This window comes from Anomaloglossus baeobatrachus, chromosome 5 (genome assembly GCF_048569485.1).
Source record: "Anomaloglossus baeobatrachus isolate aAnoBae1 chromosome 5, aAnoBae1.hap1, whole genome shotgun sequence".
Taxonomy (NCBI): domain Eukaryota; kingdom Metazoa; phylum Chordata; class Amphibia; order Anura; family Aromobatidae; genus Anomaloglossus; species Anomaloglossus baeobatrachus.
The window spans coordinates 308,812,589-308,835,357 of record NC_134357.1 but is presented as its reverse complement, the minus strand read 5'-3'; the positions used below and the strand labels follow the sequence as shown (position 1 = coordinate 308,835,357).

Here is a 22,769-nt window from a genome sequence, read left to right as displayed (position 1 = left end):
TTTGCGGCGGCCATGGTGTAATTCAACTGAAGATTCATCAGAGAAATCCACCTTCTGCCACTTTTCCAGTGTCCATCTGTTTAGCAGGCTGTGGGACGTGGCAAATGCCACACGTTTTTTTCATTGCCTTTTGTTTAGTGCTGGCTTCTGGGCACTGATGCGACCATGGAGGCCATTTCGAGACAGAATTCTACAAACTGTTCTAATTGACACAGGGACTTGAGGTGACCAGGCCTTTTGGAGCTCTGCTGCAGTAGAAGAGGGGCTGGCTTTGGATTTTCTAACCAACAAACGTTCCTCCTGAGCAGTTGTCTTGCAGAGTCTGCCAGACCTGGGCTTGTCAAAAACATCTCCAGTCTCTTCAAATCTTTTTTTAATTCTTTGCACTTGACGCTGAGACACATTAAAGGTGCCAGCCACCTCTGCAGTGGATCTGGCCTTCAGCCTCTTGATAATCAAGGCTTTGGTCGCAGGGTGGATTTTTGGTATGTTGTCAGAGGTCAAGTTGCAGTTCAGGTGAAGGTCTGTTGTGCTGGGTTTCTTTTTATACACACCCACTAATTAACCGATCATTTAGTGAGCACAGGTGAGGATGTAAACTAGGATTGGGTGCAATATATGACAAGGCGACCTTTCTGTGTTCATTAAATGATCAATATTTCAGCTTTGAAACAACTTTATTTTTATAACCTAAACCAAATTTGGGAGGGTTTCAGCTTTCAAAAGAGTAATTTATGAAACCAATGGATGAATTTAAAGTCAGGTTATAAGCTTTTATTTACATAACATGGATAAGAGACAGAACTTCGGTCAGGGACTGTATATCTACCATGAAAATCCATGTGAGAATAGCTGTTAAATACTGAAATAAAAGTGAGCTGAGCTGAAAATGCTCATTTTAATATGAGAAAGGAAAACTTTCATAAAAAGATCTTTAAAAAAAGTGTATCTGTCTGTATCATGAAATCTAGTGGCAGATCCCTTTTAAGTAGAGCTAGAATTAATGTTTAATACTAAAAAGAAGTACAAGGAAATAATTTCTACTTACAATCCACATGCCGTCAAAAGGCACTTTATCGTGAAAATCCTTCAGCATTTCATACCACCATTTATGTGCTTCTGGGTTTGTGAAATCAACAAACACTGTAAGGCCAGGCCAAACCTATATAGAACACATGAACTAAATTAAAAGGGGGTGTTCTTATTTCAGCGGTAAAGAAAAGACGTGATACATATATTGCTCACATTCCTATTCTTCCCCAGTACATTACACTGTGGGTAATAATTTAGTGACAAAATGTATAGTTGGTGGAGAAAGGCTGATTTTGATGGACTGAGGTCTTCTTTTAACCTATGTAACTATGAACATATTTGGTGTAGTGATGAGCGAGTATGCTTGTCACTACTCGGTACTCGCACGAGTATCACTGTACTCGGGCTACTCGGCGGGGACCGAGTAATCTCGCGATACTCGTGCTGTACTCGTGGTCTTCATCCCTGCATGTTGGCGCTCTTTTGAGAGCCAGCCCTCATGCAGGGATTGGCTGGCAGACCACTGCAATGCCACAGCCCTGTTAGTTGTGGAATTGCAGTGATTGGCCGGCCTGCACAGCGTGACCGAGCCTTTATACCGGCGGGCGCGCTGTGCTCTGCACACAGCCATCCAGACAGTCAGTGCAGGGAGAGTGTTGCTGCTTCAGGGAAAGGTTTGCGGCCCTTTATAGTTATTTCCGTAGCAGGGCTGCAAACAGTGTGACCAGAAGTCCTTCTCAGGACTATTGTAGTTGTATATAGGCAGGCAGAGTATAGCCAGGTTGGAGTACAGGAGCAGAGTCCTTCTCAGGACTATTGTTGCTGTATACAGGCAGGGCAGGCAGGGTATAGCCAGGTCGGAATACAGGCTAGTGACCAGAAGAGTCCTTCTCAGGACTATTGTAGCTGTATACAGGCAGGCAGGGTATATAGCCATTCCTAGTGGTGACCGTATACCAGCCTTCATCATATCTGGGGCTGGTGTGCACAGTCTAAAACAGTCCTGATAGTGTCAGACTTCTCAGTAATTGTCGCTCCTAAAAAGCTGTTAGGTTCTTAGTGCGTCCGTGCTTGCATTTAAAAACCGCACGTGTGTGCCTGTCGGTGGCAGCGTACAGGTGCACTTGTGTGCGTTTTGCACAAACTAGTATATAACGCACAAGTCTAGTGAATAATACACGTCAGTCAGCAGTGTCTGATAGTGTCAAACTTCTCAGTAATTGTCGCTCCTAAAAACCTGTTAGGTTCTTATTGCGTCTGTGCTTGCATTTAAAAACCGCACATGTTGGCTGTCGGTGGCAGTGTACAGGTGCACTTGTGTGCGTTTTGCACAAACTAGTATATAACGTACAAGTCTAGTGAATAATACAAGTCAGCAGTGTCTGATAGTGTCAAACTTCTCAGTAATTGTCACTCCTAAAAAGCTGTTAGGTTCTTAGTGCGTCCGTGCGTGCATTTAAAAACCGCACGTGTGTGCCTGTTGGTGGCAGCGTACAGGTACACTTGTGTGCGTTTTGCACAAACTAGTATATAACGCACAAGTCTAGTGAATAATACACGTCAGCAGTGTCTGATAGTGTCAAACTTCTCAGTAATTGTCGCTCCTAAAAACCTGTTAGGTTCTTATTGCGTCCGTGCTTGCATTTAAAAACCGCACGTGTGTGGCTGTCGGTGGCAGTGTACAGGTGCACTTGTGTGCGTTTTGCACAAACTAGTATATAACGCACAAGTCTAGTGAATAATACACGTCAGTCAGCAGTGTCTGATAGTGTCAAACTTCTTAGTAATTGTCGCTCCTAAAAACCTGTTAGGTTCTTATTCCGTCCATGCTTGCATTTAAAACCGCACGTGTGTGGCAGTCGGTGGCAGCGTCAGGCTCCACATTGTCCCTGGATAGAGACGTGCATGATGGCCTGTAAACCTGAAGTGCCCATTGTAAGGAAGTGGGTCTATTTTAGTATAGCCCTTAGGCAGGGCAGCCAAAAATGTGGACGCTCCACATTGTCCCTGGATAGAGACATGCATGAGGGCCTCAAAACATTGTTCCTATTGCAAAGGAGCGGGTCTCCCGTCGTTGTAATGCCCATTCTGAAAGAATGGGCGAAACAATTTACCACTGGGGTTATACCTGAAACAACGGCCTAACTATTGTAACGGTCATCATGGTGGCGCATGAGGAGAAGGAGGAGCAGTCCAGCGATTAGCCAAAGTCCAGAAGTGTGTACCCATGGGTGAGTGGAGGTACATGGCAAATTCCCAATGCAAACTTTAAATTCCGCTGTCATTTGCTGGTGAAGTCTGGCCCAATCCAACCCTTGTTCATCTTGATCAGAGTCAGCCTGTCAGCAGTTTCAGTTGACAGGCGGGTGCGTTTATCTGTAATGATTCCACCTGCAGCACTAAAAACATGCTCTGACAAAATGCTAGCGGCAGGGCAGGCCAGGACTTCCAAGGCATAGAGAGCCAATTCATGCCACGTGTCCAGCTTGGATACCCAATAATTGTAAGGCACAGAGGAATGTCGGAGTACAGTTGTTCGATCTGCAAGGTACTCCTTGAGCATCTGGGCAAACTTAGAATTTCTTGTGGCACTACCCCGCACCTCAGGGGCTGTGGTATGTGAGGGGCTGAGAAAACTGTCCCACATCTTAAAGACTGTTCCCCTACCTCTGGCGGATTGGACTTGTGCCCCTCTCGGCTGTACGCCTTGGTTGTCCACTGATTCCTGACCTATGCCGCTAGCGTTTTGTGAGGGGAATGCTTTGCCTACTTCCGTGACTATGGCCTTCTGGAACTGCTGCATTTTGCCTGACCTCTGCGCCTCGGGAATAAGAGACATAAAGTTCTCCTTTTAGCGTGGGTCTAACAGTGTTACCAACCAGTAATGATTGTCGGCCAAGATGTTCTTAACGCAAGGGTCACGAGACAGGCAGCTTACCATAAAGTCAGCCATGTGCGCCAGACTCTTAACAGCCATCACGTCAGTATCCTGACCAACACGATGACTGAACATGCTGTCCTCCTCCTCCTCCTCCTCCTCCTCATCATCTACCCTGTCCTCTGGCCAGCCACGCTGAACCGAGGATATGACTGCATGTCATATCCTCAATATGGCCGGAGAGTTGCTCCATGTCTTCATCCTCGTCATTGTCCTCCACTGCACGTTGTGATGAGACGAAGCTGGGCTGTGTGTTATCACCCACACCCACTACTGTTTCTTGCTCCAACTCATCGCGCTCCGCCTGCAATGCATCATGTTTGTTTTTGAGCAGAGACCATTTTAGAAGGCAGAGAAGCGGTATGGTGACGCTAATAATGTCGTCATCGCCGCTCACCATCTTGGTGGAGTCCTCAAAGTTTTGGCGGATGGTACATAGGTCGGACATCCATCTCCACTCCTCAGGTGTTATGTGTGGAGTTTGACCCATTTCCCGACGGCTTAGCTGATGCAGGTACTCAACAACTGCCCTCTTCTGCTCACATATCCTGACCAACATGTGCAGAGTTGAATTCCAACGCGTGGGGACATCACACACCAGTCTGTGAGCCGGAAGATGCAAATGGCGCTGAAAGCCGGCAAGGCCGGCTGAAGCAGTAGGTGACTTTCGAAAATGTGCAGACAGGTGGCGAACTTTTACCAGCAGATCAGACAGCTCTGGGTATGACTTTAGAAACCGCTGAACCACGAGGTTGAGCACATGGGCCACGCATGGAACATGTGTAAGCTGGCCTCGCCTCAAAGCCGCCACCAGGTTCCGGCCATTGTCACACACGACCTTTCCTGGCTTTAGGTTGAGAGGTGTGAGCGAGTGATCTGCCTGCTGTTTCAGAGCTGTCCACACCTCTTCTGCATTGTGGGGTTTGTCACCTATGCAGATTAGCTTCAGCACAGCCTGTTGCCACTTCGCCGAGGCAGTGCTGCAGTGCTTCCAGCTTGGGACTGGTGTGGAGGGTAAAGTGGATGAGGATGCGCAGGAGGAGGAGGCTGAGGAGCATGACATTCCGGAGCTGTAGAGTGTAGGTGAAACCCTGACTGAGGTAGGGCCTGCAAACCTTGGTGTGGGAAGGACGTGTTCCGTCCCTTGTTCAGACTGGGTCCCAGCTTCCACAATATTAACCCAGTGTGCCGTCAACGAGATGTAGCGGCCTTGCCCACAAGCACTTGTCCACGTGTCTGTGGTTAGGTGGACTTTGGCTGAAACAGCATTGTTCAGGGCACGTGTGATGTTTTGTGACACGTGGTTATGCAATGCGGGGACGGCACACCGGGAGAAATAGTGGCGGCTGGGGACCGAGTAACGTGGGACAGCTGCCGCCATCAGGTTGCGGAATGCTTCTGTCTCCACCAGTCTAAAAGGCAACATTTCCAGCGCAAGCAGTCGCGAAATGTTAACATTTAGAAGTGTGGCATGTGGGCCGTTGGCAGTGTATTTGCGCCTGCGTTCAAAGGTTTGCTGAATGGATAACTGAACGCTGCGCTGGGACAAGGACGTGCTTGATGATGGTGTTATTTCTGCGTGGGCAACTGCAGGTGCAGGGCCGGAGGAGGCTTGTTCGCAGGCAGCATGGACAGGGGATTGGCTCGCATTCACAACAAGCGAAGACGCAGCAGTGACATCAGCAAGCACTGCTCCTCGACTGTGTTGTACATCCCACAAAGTCGGGTGCTTGGCTGACATGTGCCTGATCATGCTGGTGGTGGTCAGGCTGCTAGTTTTGGTACCCCTGCTGATGCTGGCACAGCAGGTGTTGCAAATGGCCTTTTTAGAATCATCTGGAGCCAACTTAAAAAACTGCCAGACTCGGGAAGACCTAACATTTGTACAGGCACCTTGTGTCGTGTTGTTGTTCCGGGGAACGGTTGCCTGACTTCTGCCTAGGGCCACCACCCTGCTTCTTAATGCCTGTTGGGATGCTACACCTCCCTCCCCCTGTGCACTGCTGTCCTCGCTCTGCATATCCTCCTGCCAGGTTGGGTCAGTTACTGGATCATCCACCACGTCGTCTTCCTCTTCCGCACCCTGCTCCTCCTCCTGACTTCCTGACAATTGTGTCTCATCATCGTCCACCCCTTGTTGAGACACATTGCCAACTTCGTGAGAACGTGGCTGCTCAAATATTTGGGCATCTGTACATACAATCTCGTCATGACCCACTTCAACAGGAGCTGGCGAGAGGCCAGAATGTGTGAATGGAAACGTGAACAGCTGTTCTGAGTGTCCGTGGACGTGTACTCGGCCTTGTGGTAGGAAGGAGGATCAGGTTCTGAAATGTGCGGTGCAGTATCACGGCTACTGACACTTGACCGTGTGGAAGACAGAGTGTTTGTGGTGGTGCCAATCTGACTGGAAGCATTATCCGCTATCCAACTAACAACCTGTTGACACTGGTCTTGGTTCAAGAGCGGTGTACTGCTGCGGTCCCCAAGAATTTGGGACAGGATGTGCGAGCGAGTAGATGTGGCCCTTTCTTGTGGCGAAATTAGAGCTTGCACACGACCTCGGTCTCTGCCTGCACCACCATCACGTCTACTTCCTAGTTCGTTGCCAACGCCCTTGCGCATTTTGCAATGCTGTGCTGATGTGTATTCACTAGACTTGTGTGTTATATCCAAGTTTGTGCAAAACGCACACAAGTGCACCTGAACGCTGCCACCAACAGGCACACACGTGCGATTTTTAAATGCAAGCACGGACGCACTAAGAACCTAACAGGTCTCTATCCAGGGACAATGTGGAGCCTCCCAATTTTTGGCCGCCCTGCCTAAGGGCTATACTACAATAGACCCACTTCCTTACAATGGGCACTTCAGGTTTACAGGCCATCATGCACGTCTCTATCCATGGACAACGTGGAGCCCCCCAATTTTTGGCTGCCCTGCCTAAGGGCTATACTACAATAGACCCACTTCCTTACAATGGGCACTTCAGGTTTACAGGCCCTCATGCATGTCTGTATGCAGAGGCATTGGTGAACCTCACAATTTTGGACTGCCCTGGCAAAGGAAAATACTACAAAGACTCACTTCCTCAAAATGGGCACATTAGACTCAAGAGGCCTTCATGTACGTCTCTTCTCAGGGACATCGGAGTGCCACACAATGTTTTCACGTAAAATCTTTCATGTAATCTCCAAAAGTAACATACACCAGCTCTATCTCACTATTGGGTATGTGCCCTTAACATTTCCGCCATGAAAATTCATTTTGGTGTCATTTTTGAAGATTTTCTGGTGAGTCCGTAAAAATGGCGTAAAACGCGGACAAAATTGTTCACAGCTGTGACTTTTGAGTGATAAATGCTTCAAGGGGTCTTCCCCATGCTGTTGCAATGTCATTTGAGCACTCTTCTGAGACTTTTGTGACATTTTTAGGGTTTCTACGTGCTGCCGGGGGGGTCATTTCATAAAAATACTCGGGTCTCCCATAGGATAACATTGGGCTCGGTGGTCGGGCCGAGTACACGAGTATCTTGGGATGCTCGGCCCGAGCCTCGAGCACCCGAGCTTTTTAGTACTCGCTCATCACTAATTTGGTGCACTATCTTATTTTTTAACAGTGCTTTCTTATGCTTGCATATTGCTAAGTGACTGAATGATGTGTCTTGAAATGACTATTAATTGTGTATGTGAGCGAAAAAAGTCTTGTTCATCTTTCGAAAATTCTGTAATGTAAATGGAAATTATCGAACAATGCTATGAAAAGGAGGAATGTGATTATAAATCCTAAATGTATCTCGCTTGCAGCGATTACATAGTTACATACATTCGTGTATTAAACTGTTTGCCTCCTTTCTTATTTCTTATTCTTTTCCATGTTTGTCACACTTAAATGTTTGAGATCAGTGACAATTAAATATTAGACAAAGATAACACAAGTAAACACAAAATGCAGGTTATAAATGAAAGTCTTTATTACTAAGGGAAAAAGAAATCCAAACCTACAGGGCCAAAATGTTTGGTGATGTGAAACATTTAAGTGGGAGACACATGCAAAATAATGAGAACTCAGAAAGGGGACAAATACTTTCACACCACTGAAGTGACATAGGTTGAAAAAAGACCTAGTTTCATCAGGTTCAACCTTCCTCCACCAATTATATACTTTTGTCGTTAAATTATTAGTGACGAGTGAGCGATGTTACTCGATCGAGCATCAGTGGTGCTCAATGCCATACTCGAGTCCCCGACCCACATGTTTCGCAGAAGTTCTTCAGCCACTAAAATGTGGGGATTGCCTGCCAATCATGGTAATGCCATAGCCATTTAGGCTTCTGCATCATTGGATCTTATATGAGACCCGGCACATTGCAGGTCAGGGAGAGATTATATATGGGGAATAACTTAGATTAGAGCAGGCAAATAAGCAGGGTAGTACATTTGCACCCTTTAGTGCCTTTCATATCGCATTAAAGGATGGTTTTAGCTTGGTTTAATTAAATACATAAATAAATAAATAAATGAAAAAAAAAATTAAAATGGTATGGGGTCCCTCCTATACTTGATAATCAGCCAAGGTTAAGCAGACAGCTGCAGGCCACAGTCCACAGCTGTCTTCTTTACCTTGGCTGGTTATCAAAAATAGAGGGGACCACAGGCACTTTTTAATTTTTTTTTTATAACTGGCCAAGGTAAAGCAGATAGCTCCAGGCTAATATTACCAGGCTGGCAAGGCCCATGGTTATTTGATCTTTCCCAACCTAAAAACTCCAGCTTGCAGCCGCCCCAGAAGGAGCACATCCATATATTTTGCCAATTCTGGCACTTTGCCCTTAATCTTCCTGATTGCCTTGCTGCAGTGGCAATCAGGGTAATATTTTGGGGGTTGATGTCAGCTGTAAATTGTCAGATGGTATCAAGCCCAGGGTTTAGTAATGGATAGGGGTCTATTAGACACCCCTATTACTAACCCAGTAAGTGTAAAGTTAAATAAACATACAAACATCGGAATTTTTTTTATTTGAATAAAGACTCTCCCACACTGTGCCTGGTTCACCAATATATTTAAATAAAAACAAAACATGTAGATCTGACATAAGTCATTGTGTAGTGGTCCCATGAAGTATCCTGAATCCATACTCCAACCTATGGAGCCTCGTTAAGAGAACGAAACTTAAGAGGTCACTCCCAGTCAGCATCAGACTCAGAACATCTCATGTGCAGTAACGTCACTGAGCTACTGATGTCACCGCATGTGAGAAACTCCAGGTCTGGCGCTGACCAAAAGTGACTCCAGATGTCACTCCCAGTCAGTGCCAGACACAGAATTTCTCACGTGTGGTGATGTCACTGAGTTACTGACGTCTGGCGCTGACCTTGCATGATCTATGGAGCCTCGCTCTCTGAAAGAGGCTCTATAGGTTGGAGTATGATTTGGGGGACATTTTGGGACCACAGCAGAATGGATTATGTTAGATCTTCATGTTTTTGTTTTGTTTTGTTTTTTTGTTTTTTTAATAAATTGGTGAATGAGGGATAGCAAGGGGGAGTCTATATTCAAATAAACTATTTTTTTCTCTGTGTGTGCGTTATTTTAACTATACACCTACTGGGTTAGTAATGGGGTCATCTGATATACCCCTCTCCATTACCAACCCCTGGGTTTGATGTCAGCTGACAATTCACAGCTGACATCAACCATATTAACTTGTTATTGCCACTGCACCAGGGCAATCGGGAAGAGCTGGGGCAAAGACAGTGAGCTGCTTATCAAAGGAAGAGGTGTGTCGGGCTACCAGGCACATGATGCTGTGATCCAAGCAATAATAATTTTTTGGTGCTAAACAATCATTGCAAGTAAATAACAGCATAAATTTGATAAGAGACCAATCACTGAAATCTTTGTTTTAACTGCTACAACATGCTGCCTTGCCTTCAGATTACAAAAACCTGCTGATGGATTCCCGTAAATGTACCATGATATAAGGCAAATACAATAAAGTAATAAACTATACTATATAAAGCTGTTTTTAAAACATAAAAGGTACTATACCTTGCCCACAAGTGGGTGTCCAGTTTCATTGGTAACATAAACTCCTCTGTTAAGTCCATCTTCATAGGGTTGATATCTTCCTTTGGGGCTAGTAACGCCAATAGCTGGTTCCTAATAAACAGACATAAAAAAAGACATAAGCAAAACTAAGTTCATATAATAAAAGTAAGGATGCAGAAGTTCTGGAATTATCTTTAATGAATATCCCAGTGTCTATATAAGCATGTTTTTAATAAACCTTCATGAGGTCTTATGGTGAAGTACAAGTTGATTCCTTAAGCCCGCTTTACATGCTGCAATGTATCTTACGATGTGTTGGCGGGGTCACGTCGTAAGTGACGCACATCCGGCACCGTAAGGTACATTGCAGTGTGTGACAGGTACGTGCGATTGCGATTGAGCGGTAAAACGTTCATCGCATGCACATCGTACCTTTCTCTAGGATTGAACGTTAGATTGTTCATCGTACCCGGGATAGCACACATCGCAGTGTGTGACACCCCTGGAACGATGAACAGATCTTACCTGCGTCCTGCAGCTCCCAGCCGCTAATGCGGAAGGAAGGAGGTGGGCGGGATGTTTACGTCCCGCTCATCTCCGCCCCTCCGCTTCTATTGGCCGGCTGCCGCGTGACTTCGATGTGACGCCGAACGTCCCTCCCACTCCAGGAAGTAGACGTTCGCCGCCCACATCGAGGTCGTATGGACGGGTAAGTACGTGTGACGGGGGTTAATCGTTTGTCCGGCACGTTCAACAAATTGAACGTGCCACACATACGATGGGGGCGTTGCAAATCGCATACGATATCGTATGCGAAATTGCAACGTGTAAAGCAGGCATTAGGCTCGCAACTTAGTTGAGACTTTGCCATAGGATCTACAATTAAAGAATAACCGTTTTTTTTATAATCTTATTTCTTTATTATGTTTTTTATATAAGTTAATAGTAAAAGTTAAAATAAAAAACTGTAATATATCGTATTAGAGAAATTTACTCTTTTCTCCTCTTGGACTAACCATTCTGTCTTAATTCAGTCATTAGTGAAGGCAGCTTTTCACATTACTAAGGAATATGAGGAAAAAGAAGGTGAAAATAGATGCAAACACGGGCATCCTGCTGCAAGTTCTCCTGAAATGGCAATTACACTTTAAAGGGGTTATCTAGACCTATCCATAGAGTAGGTCATCAATATCAAATTAATGGGGATCCAACACTTAATGCCTTTATCTCTTCACTATAGGTGATTGCAATCAATACTCCCTCTATTTGTATTATCAGATATACTACACTAGAGATAGTGCTGATATACTCTCCTTTTTTATAATATCAAGTTTGTTTATGTACATACAATATGTAATTCAGAACTCTAATCTAATCACATCCTAATTACTGCTATCATTATCGAGGACATGAAGACAAAAGTGGCCCAGTCTAACTCAGGTAAATATATTAATAAACATGTTAACGATATGCAAATGATAAAAAAAATCACAGCGTCGCGATTAATTCAGTATTGACTATGAGCGCCACTTACAAAAATACATGAATTTATGCGCCTTAGCATGTTAGCAATGAGGTTATTAAAAGTTGTTGACATATATATATATTTATATATATATATATATATATATATATGAGAGAGAGGAGCAAAAGGGTAACAATATTTTGAACTTTTGACTTTCAAGCTCCATATTTCACCATCATCCACAGCTTTGAGCGTCAGACTACTTTTATTTTATAGACAATCTTCTTGGCTATCTCATACATAAATTTGTCTTGAAACTATTTTGCATATGATTAGTGATGCAGATTCTTCTCATGTCACTGCATTGTTACAGTTCTGTGCCTACAAATCAAACTTTACATTTTTATTATGTTGTTAGTATTTTGTAAATCCACTTTTGGCTTTCGACACTGCCTGAATGCTTCTCGGCATGATATCAATCAGATTCAAGCATATATCTACCGAAATCTGATCCCAGGTCCCTGCTACACATTCACATGTTGGTTCACACTCATTGACTCACTTGGAATGTATAGTGCTTTCTCTTCAACTCTACCCACAAGTGCTCGATTGGGTTGGTGTCTGGGGACTGTGGGGCCAATTCAGCACATCTACTTTATTGTCATTGAACCATTTTTTCGCCAGTCTCGATGTATGTTTTGGGTTGTTGTCCTGCTGGAACACTATGTCGTCCTTTTCATACCCATAGTACTTAAGTGTACAAAGTAACTCATCTTGTAAGATACGCACATATAACTCAGCATTGAGGCCACAATCAATCGTGGTGAAGTATCTAAATGTCTTTGGCTGTGAAACATCCCCATATCATCAGGCTTCCTCCACCAAACTTGACAGTTCTTTAAATTTCTTGATCCATTACCCAAGTTTTTCCTTGTTTCCTCCAGACTCATTTGCACACATCAGAGCGTAATCTGTTGATTTTCGTCTCAGCACTCCTAATCATCCGTTTCCAATCTTCTACCGTCCACTTTTCGTACTTTTTCAAAGTCGAGCTGACGCTTATGATGATATTGAAGTTGAGGCTTCTTCACCATTTTTCCAGCCAGCATTCCACACTTGTGTAATGTGCATTGCATGGTGTTTGGATGGATATCTGTGATCTCATGAACCATAAGAGTCATCTCCACTGTTGAGTTTGTCACGCCAGAACTGATAGACCTTGTGATGACCTGACTTGTTTATTTTGATATTTTGCCTGGACGTTCAGCTCCTGGATTTTGAATGGATGGAAAGACATAATTTCATATTCTTTTAACTGTTATGGCACTCACATGATGCAGTTTGGCAATTTTATTGATCAAGAGACCAGTATTGATGAGATGGATAATACTGTTTCTCTTTTTTTGGGATTTGGTCTTCATGGCTGCCCTTTGATTCGAACCAGTGAACTTTTGCTTGGGAATCAACCTAATAACATACTGCACTATTAAGTTATGTGAGAACAGATTGTATTGTTTAGTATACAGGAAAAAAAAGCTTTTTCCACCAACAGGAGCAAAACAGTAACAATGCAGTGACCTGAGAAGAATCTGCATCACTAATTATATGCTAAATAGTTGCAAGTAAAATTATGTATGAGATAGACAAGATAATTGTCTATAAAATGAAGGTAGTCTCACATTCAAAGCTGTAGTGGATGGTGAGATATTGAACCTGAATCTCAAAAGTTGAAAACATTGTTACCCTTTTGCTTGTTGCTGTTAGTGTATATATATATATATATATATATATATATATATATACACTGTGTTCCAAATTATTATGCAAAAAGAGAAATTCTTTGTGCGTCATGTAAACTCATTGATGGTGTTGTGTGTCAGGGCGATACCTATGCAAAGTAGTTTGGAAGGTGTGTCCAAATAAAGGCAATACTACTTAAGAAGGCTTTTCCACATTATTAAGCAGCCTACATTTTTTGCCAAAATGGGAAAGAAAAAGGATGTGTCGGCTGCTGAGAAGCAACAAATTGTGGAGTATTTATGTCAAGGCAAGACTACAATCAACATTGCCAAGACACTTTATGGCACCCCTGAGGCTTCCGTCGCCACAGGACATTGCACCCCATCCAGCGGTGTGATGTCCCATTCTGGGTGAGGAAAGGAGTGAACGCCGGTCCCCTGGCAAATCTACACAACACCCATTGTTAGGTACACACTGGGACCAGGGATAGTGGCAGCAACCCTCCCATGCTGCATGCTGGGAGGGGCCGTAAGACCCATCCCTGCTCCTATAGGGTACAGCTTAGCAACTGGGGAGGTAGGAGGAGCCACCAGAGTCCAGTCAGAGAAAGGAAGGTCAAGTTTAAGCAGTTGAAGCGAGGAGTTGAAGAGAGTGAGGGGAAGGAGAAGGAGGTCTGCAGGAGGCAGACGAGAAGGAGAAGAAGAAGAAAAGCTCTAGTCAGACAGGAGCTAAGGAAAGAAAGAGACGCTTCCTGGTGAAGATCCTGGGACTCAGAGGGTCCAGGTAACACCAAGCAGGGAACGAAGGGATTCCAGGGCCACGGATAGCTGGTGAGCTGTGGTGGCCTGTTCCACAGGAACATCGGTGGAGGGATCAAGCTGCAACAGGGGATGGTCCCTAGAAACAGAAGGAGTGCAAAATCATCTCCAAACAGTAAAAACCGAGGCCCAGGGAAAGTTGTAAACTCCCCGGGCCACAGCCCACAGCAGAACCTCTAGAAAGGGGAGAATCATCCGACAGGTGACCCCCCAGCCTGGAGGTTGTAGTGGAGGCCGAGCAGGTTCATCCTAAAAGAGCTAGGCTTAAGGAGACAGCTGAAGATAGAGACACTTTAGAGAGAAGGGTACCGGCTTTCATCCCAGAAATTACCCAGAAACGGCGGAGGTCCCTGACAGTGGGTTCCAGCAGTCCAGAGGCACCAGTGTGCTTCTACCAGGATGTGTGAGTAAACAACTTGAAACTGCACCCTTGGAGTGGTCTCTGTTATTTTATCTGCTTAGCCTTCCACTACACCATAGACTCTCACGAGCACCAACTGTGCCCCGGGGTACCGCTCCACCTGTGGGGAGCAGTACCATCATTGCTGCCATATCATCACCCCGGAGGCCTTACACAGCAGCGGCGGCTTAATAGCCGCATACCACAGGTGGCGTCACGAACACAAACTTTATTCATCACCAAGTCATCAGCCATATTTAACTGACACCCACCAGGGCCACGGAGTCGGGCCCCGCCACCACTGACGACCCCCGGACTAGTCCGGCCCGGCACCGGGTGTCCCATAGCCCTGGGGTGGGCGAGTCACACTTCACTGTGATCATCGCACAATCACGAAGTATGTAGCTTATTCACAGCACACACGTGTGCATGCTGATAAGGAGAAATTGAGGACTCTTTCCAACAGGCAATTGCATCAGGTTAAAAGAGCAGCTGCTAAAATGCCTTGTCATAGCAGCAGATAAGTTGTTGAAGCTGCTGGAGCCTCCAACGTCCCCCGAACAACAAGATGCAGGGTCCTTCATAGGTTTGCAGCTGTGCGTAAGCCATCCTGTCGACCACCTCTATCCACTGCACACAAACAGAACGGCTCCAGTGGGCCAAACGATACATGAGGACTGATTTCCAAACTCTTTTGTTCACCGATGAGTGCCGTGCAACGCTCGATGGTCCAGATGGATGGAGTGGAGGATGCTGGTTGATGGACACCCCATGAAAATACGGCTAAGGCACCAACAAGGAGGAGGTGGAGTAATGTTTTGGGCTGGAATCATGGGGAGAGAGATTGTTGGCCCCTTTAGGATCCCTGAAGGGGTAAAGATGAACTCCATAATCTATGTGGAGTTTCTAAAACAGCACTTCCTGCCATGGTTCAGGAGGAAGAACCATGCATTTTGCAGCAAGATCATTTTCATGCATGATAATGCACCGTCACATGCTGCAAATAACACATCTGCATCTCTGGCTGCAATGGGCATAAAAGAGGACAAACTTATGGTGTGGCCACCATGTTCCCCTGACCTCAACCCCATTGAGAACCTCTGGAGCATCACCAAAAAGAGTGTCTATGATGGCGTGAGGCCATTCACATCTAAGCAACAGCTCTGGGAGGATATTCTGTCCACATGCAAAACAATTGAAGCACCAACCATCCAAAAACTGACAAATTCAATGGACGAGAGAGTTCAGAAGCTTCTTTCAAACAAGGGGTCCTATGTGCAAATGTAACATCACCTAGAATTAAGTTTTGACTTGAAAACTGTTTGATTTCACTTTGTAATAAGCTGATAATGCTTATAATTTCACAATTTACTATTTTGTTTTTCAAAATAAAAATAAAAAGGTTGAAAACTCTGCTGTGCATAATAATTTGGAACATGCATTTTGAGTGCATTTTGAGTGTTTATTATTTTTAAAAATACACTGTGTTCATAGGCAGTTTGATCAAAAACATTTCAATTATAATTTGTGTGCAGCTGTTTAACAATTGATTCAGCTCCAAGGGGGTGGTAACTAGTGGGTATATATAGAGATGTTTTCCCATATGTAATACAGGCAAGAAAAAGAGGACCACAATGTAATAGTGGCAGCAGAAAAGAAAATGTTTGGGGTTTTTTTTGTTGTTTTTTCATGTGGCACCTAATTTGTCACTTTTTTATGTCCAAGTGGATATTATCAGGATTTTTATTTGGAGAGTGTATTTCCACCTGTATAAAGCTGATCAGTCATAAGCAGGCACCAACACACAAATTAAAGAAGAACACATGTGAGATCTATAATGCCAGACAGCCTTGATCTCCAGCTCAAACCTCCTGTAGGAGTCAGTGTGGGGGAGGAGCAGTGCAGCTAAGTTTACCTGTGTCACATTACAAACCCATCCATCAGCTCTCCTCCAGTACTAGCATTGTCACCATTGCTATACTACCTCTCCCCCCATACTGTCAGTCCAGACGCATGAGAGCTCAAATAATCATTATCAGAATTGTTTGTTACACACAAATTTTAATCACTCCCCAGGGAAAGAGAGCAGGCTGTCAATATATCACACACAGGAGTAGCTCAGAACAGACAGGTTACCTCTGTACGAGGTGTAAACGACAGCCATGAAATCACTGCAGTCATTACAAGTTACTTGTGCACAGTAGACATTAGTTGCTGTGTCAGTAATCACATTTATCAGGAGAATTGATAGAAGGTTTTGTAATGGGACACAGCTAAACTCAGCTACACTGCTCTCCCCCCACCACATACTCATGCAGGAGGTTAGACCAGGAGATAAAGATGTTTATCCATATACATCTCACAAACTCAGGAATCTGCTCTAAGCTATTGTGGAGCATATTCTTCTTTCCTTTGAGTGTTGCTGCTTGCTTATGATTGTTCAGCTGTTAGAGCACTCAAAAGGTGAGGTGGATCTTCCAAATCTAAAGTCTGGGAGGACACATGGGCCATAGATGTCTGTGCAGCAGGTGGGTCAAGCACTCAGGGCACAGAAAACAGAGGGACCTCAGGCAGACAGTTGAGATCTTGAAGAACAGAAAAAGGTAGTTGTGATATCGAAAACCACAGGCAGGTAGATAGCTGTGGAACCAGAAACTGCAGACCTGGATGACATCCTGGAGACTGCAGGCAGTTTATGCGATACTGGAATCCACAGTGAAGAAATTAGCTGTGGAACTGGAAGACGCAGACAGACATAAAGATGTCCTGGAGACCGCAGGTAGGTAGCTGTGGAACTGGAAGAAGCAAAGGACAAGGAAGACATCCTGGAGACTGCAGGCAGGTTATGCGATTCTGGAAACTGTACGTAAATAGGTAGCCATGGAACAGGAAGCAACAGACAGAGAGGAAGATGTCCTGGAGATCACTGAAAGGTTGTGAGATAATGGAAACCACAAGCAAGTATAAAGCTGTGGAACAGGAAGCTACAGACAGTGAGGAACATGTCTTAGAGACTACAGGCAGATTGTGCGGTACTGGAAAGTACAGGCAAGTAGCTAGCTGTAGAACTGGAAGCCAAGAAATCCAGAAAGAAGTCCTGTAGACAGCTGGCAGGTTGTAAATAATGGTAACCACAGGCAAGTAGGTAGCTGTGGAACTGGAAGCCTCAGACAGCCAGGAAGACATCCTGGAGACCACAGGCTGGTAGGTAAATGTGGACCTGGACGCTGCAGACAGCCATGGAAATGTTCTGGAGATCGCAGGCAGGTTGTGAGATACTGGAAACCACACGCAAGTCTGAAAACGGAATGCAAGAAATCCCTTTTTTTCCTATAAGGGCTAGGTGTTTACTCCATGAAAACATAGCCAGAATATGTACGATAAAATAGAACATGTAAAAGGGGACAAGTAGAGGTCTTTTGGATTTGAGTCAAAATTGCAGAATACCAAAATGAAGGACTTGCACACATTTCAGCTGCAAAAATTTGTTGAAAATGTTTATTGAAGATTTAAAAAGTTGCTTAAAGTTGTATTTTGGAAGTAAATGAACAATACAAAAACATCATAAATTCTTACCACAATTACGATGTACTTCATGCCCTTTTGATGCAATTCATTCACCATTTCTGGCAAATCTCCAAAGAGCTTTGGGTCATAAGTAAAGTCTAGATATGCATCCATGTAGTCAATGTCATTCCACTGCACGTCCTGTGAAATAGTAAACAAATACCTGAATATTAGTTACAGAATAGTCATTCTTATAGATGGATTTTTACTGTATACTAATTTAACATGTGCATTCCAATGATAGCTATAAGGATGCTTACAGGGATCAATACTTACAAGCCGTCTATTCAGACTTGAAAGAACATAGAAAGTTCAATTAATTATACTTGGATATTTACCATCCGATGTCTTATTTCAGAAAAATCCACCTTTTTTTAATTTGTAAATGAGCTGTTTACATTTATGGGCCGATTACAGATTTCCCTGAGAATCTCCCTCCAGAGCTTATTCTAAATTAAAGAAGTTACAGTGTGAGACATATAATGACTGACAGTCTGCTCTCCTGATTTACATGTCTCACACTGGTAATGCCCCCCTTCATTTATAATAAGGTTTGGAGGCAGAGTTTCTGGAAAATCTGTGTTCGGCCCATAGCTCTTCTTAACAGCTCATTTACATTTTAAGAAAAATGTATATATTTCTCTGGAATAAAACATTGGAGGGCAGATATCAGGGTATCATTTTATTTAACTTTCTATGACTTGCATGTTCATGTAAATGGCTTAGTATTGAGCGCAGTTCTTTTTTTTTTTTTTACTGTACAAACTTCAGAATTTTATTTCATCACTTAGATAAAAGTAAAACTAGACATATTTGTAATCTAAAAACTCGTACTGACCTGAGGAATCTTAATGCCGGTCAGTTTTGCCATATAGTGAACACAGTAAATAAAAATCCCAAAAAACAATGTGCATTGCACTTTTTTTTTGCACTTTCACTGCACTTGAATTTTTTTTCCCATTTTCCAGTACAATAATAGGCAGAATGAATGGTGCCATTCAAAAGTACAACTGGTTCTGCAAAAATAAGCCCTCATATGGCTGTATTGACAGAAAAATAAAAACGTTATGGCTGTTGGAGGAAAGGGAGGAAAAAATGAAAACGGAAAATTTGTTGGGTAGTAAAGGGGTTAACAGTGTGCCTCCAGAATCAATGTTACTAGTGGGGTTTTGGCACTCTAATCTGACATTGTCTAGGACTGTAGCACAGATGTAACTCAAAACGTAAAAACCATATAACATACATAAGTAATACCCACTTAATATAAAGTGGCAGCCATAAAAGTATTAAGCACTTAAAGCACAACTCCAGTGTTTTGTTGTTTTTCAGAGCTAGAGTGATACTTAAATCTAAGTCACCTGCCCCCTGTCATATATTCACCCACCGGTGTTCACGGTTTACCGATGCTGCTCCAATCCTTGTGATCATGACTTCTGACTGGCCGGAAGTTAGAAGCTATGTCACAAGTTCTCAATATAAGTCTATGAGAGCCAGAATGAGGCCACAATGTGGCTCTCATAAACTTGATTGATTAGTGACCTCCAGCACCTCCATGAAACACTGGAGCTGTCAGCAGGTCATAAATCGCCAGAGACTGATGGAGCACCACTGGAAATATGCAGATGTCGGAGGGTGAGTATTATGCCTGCTTTAGACGAGTCGACCGATCGTGTGATTTCAAGATCGATCGTACCCGCCCCCGTCGTTTGTGCGTCACGGGCAAATTGCTGCCCGTGTCGCACAAAGTCGGGAAACCCCCGTCACACGTACTTACCTGCTGATTGACCTCGCTGTGGGCGGCAAACATCCTCTTCCTAAAGGGGGAGGGACGTTCGGCATCACAGCGACGTCAAACAGCCGCCGGCCAATAGAAGCAGAGGGGCAGAGATGAGCGGAACGTAAACATCCCGCCCACCTCCTTCCTTCCGCATAGCCGCCGGGAGCCGCGGGACGCAGGTAAGCTGAGTTCATCGTTCCCGGGGTGTCACACGGAGCAATGTGTGCTACCCCGGGTATGATGAACAACCGGCGCCATTTTAATGAAACAATTTTTTAAAACTGAGCGACGAGTACACGACTCACGATTTGTGAGTGATACTGCGTCGCCCGGAGGTGTCACACGAGACGACGTCGTGAACGATGCCGGATGTGCGTCACGAAAACCGTGAACCCGACGATGCATCGCACGATAGCTCGTCTCGTGTAAAGCACCCTTTAGACTGGGGCCAGGGGACTTACATTTAAACTCCCACTCCAGCGCTGAAATAAAATAAATGCTGGAGTCATGCTTTTGACACAGCCGGTCCTTGTCTTGGGTGGGATGTCGCGGCAGTAAGGCCCGATTCCGTGACCCCGGCGGTGTCGTTATAAAAAGGGGATATTTACAAGGGATGATGATAGTTATTCGTGACGCCACCTGTGGTACTCAGCCAGAGATAGCCGACGCTGCAGAATGGGACCTCTGGGGCAGATGGTGACACAGCAGAGTTGGTACAACTCTCCACAAGTAGAGCTGGGCCCCAAGGCCGATGGGGGGTAGTAGTCAGTAATAGTGGGGGTGCAGAGCCGGAGGCACAAGCGAATAACAGAGCGACACAGGGATGCAGTCTCAAGGTTTTTACTCACTGTAGCAGGTTCCAAGGTAACACAACATGTCAGTGACAGCCTTTGGAGTGCTGGGTTCCACTGTGATGGGCTCCAGTCAATCCAGGGTAGTTCGGAGGTCAAGACCGGTGCACCCTTCTTATGTTGCTTCCCTGATCGTCTTCTTGCGCTGACCTCTCCCGCCTGTCCCACGCCTATGCACAGAGTAACCTGAGCCGGTGTCCGCAGGCCCTACAAGATGGCTTGAAGCTCTGTCCCTTGGCCCTATATGGTCACCTTCCAAGCAAATTTGTGTATGAAGTTGGCTTCGGTACTTGCAGTATCCTTAGCCTCTGGTTTTACTAGCTGAGCACGTTGGTTATTCTCCTCTACTCTAGGGACCAGATCCCCTCTGCGGCCAAGTCCCTCCACTCCGATATGTCGTATGTGGAATGAGACCACGGGTGTATGGCACACTTCCCGTGGGCTCTAGGACTCCTTCTCTCTTGTGCCTGGGCCAAGCTGCACCAGCTCCAGACCACAGGTCTTCAAACCACCACTGCTCCTTCTCGACTCACTAACTTTCTACAGGCTGCTCCCACTAACCAGACTCCAACCCCAGGCTGGGTCGGATTAGGGGGAGGGAGATACCACCACCAGTGGCTAGATATACATAGCTTAGTGGCACCACACCCTAACCCTGACCTGGTGGGAGCTGCTAATTGTGGGTGTTGTGTGTTTGTGTGTACACCAATGGATGACCTCTTCCTTACCCATGGATGGGGCACCAAACCTCTGGCAGAGATGCAGTACTTTTGAGGCGACTGAAGCCTCAGAGGGTGCCACACTTTAATATATAGAACCAGGCAATGGCAAAAGTAGTTCCCATCTAATATACATGTGGCGCCCTGGACAAGCCAGGGGCCACAGAGCACAACACCCACACACCCCACACTCCCGGTCAGGCACACCGAAGTCAGACACAAAACCCTTGTTGCCTTCCTCCAGGGGCTGATGTCCACACCAGGGGGTGGGCCAGGCAGTTGGCCCCGCCCACCGAGGAGCTCACAGTCCTGGAGGCGGGAAAAGTGGAGAGATCAGCTAGGGAAGTGAAAGTGGAAGGAAGATAAGTGGCAGCTGAGCAGACTAAAGTTGGTCCGGGTGTGTGGCCCGGACGGAGCAGCAACTTTGGCAGACGGTGGTGACCGTCTGCAGGAGTGGCCTATCGGAGTCTACCGTAAGGACCGTGGACGTGCGGTGGCCCGGCGGTACCGGACCGGTACGCAAGGAGAAGCCAGCACCATCTGGCAGGGGCTTACGAACCCCGGCAAGGCTAGGAGTCGCCGTGAATTTGCCGAATTCGTTAGTGAAGGGAACCTCCTGGGTCTCCCAGCAGCCAAGTCCCGACAGAAGGCAACAGTCCAACCAAGAGAGGGAGACACCGCCACTGCCAAGGCAACCGTTTCCCAGGGCCAGAGCCTGCGGGAAAAAGGCGCTCCTCCAGCCCATATCCAAGCTGGGGAGCGGGTTACCGGTGGGAACCCATTGGAACCATCTACCGTACATAGGTGCAGGGAAAGGCAGTCACCATCAACTTGCCGGGAGAAACAACACCGCAGCCGTCTGTGGGACCCGTCCATCCAGCCGTGTGTTTTACCGAGAACTGTGTCCTCATCATTGGCTGAGTGAGTACCACCGTGCCGTGCGGCACAGCGCTGCCCGCGCGACCCTGCACCTCACCAGGCCCTGTAACCCGCCTGTCATCCATCCCTACCCCCATCACCGGGCCCCGGGACAACCAATCCCCTAGCCACGGAGGGGAGAACTAACAACGAAGCTGCTCCCTGTCACCGCTCCCGGAATCCCCGTCCAGAGCAGCGGTGGTGTCACCAATATCACCACAACCGTGGGTGTCGTCACGGACAATAATCAAATCCCCACAATCAGAATCCCCCTTTTCACTCACGGGCGAGGAGCGCCGCTCGAGTACCCGGGATCCGGCCCACCGCTCGAGCCACCACCGAGCAGCGGCAGCAGTGGCCGGACCCGAGCAGTGGGAGAGCGCAGCGTCCCCTCCTCTGCCCGCGACATACAAGCTCTGCCACAAAAATAATACCCACCAAACTACAGTGCCATACATTTCACAGTATGTATAATAAAGATCATGTAGGACCA

General features: G+C 45.7%; 1 protein-coding gene across 1 annotated transcript in view; it reads right to left on the bottom strand.

Annotated features, from left to right (window-relative positions):
• The window catches only part of LOC142311352 (lysosomal alpha-glucosidase-like), a 153,709-nt gene that overhangs the window by 47,905 nt on the left and 83,035 nt on the right, over window positions 1-22,769 (bottom strand). The window contains exons 8-10 of the mRNA XM_075349698.1: window positions 18,021-18,152; window positions 10,022-10,132; window positions 1,049-1,162 (exon numbers count right to left, since the gene is read on the bottom strand). Of these exons, the coding sequence (XP_075205813.1) occupies window positions 1,049-1,162; window positions 10,022-10,132; window positions 18,021-18,152 (357 nt within the window). The remainder of the gene's footprint in view (window positions 1-1,048; window positions 1,163-10,021; window positions 10,133-18,020; window positions 18,153-22,769) is intronic.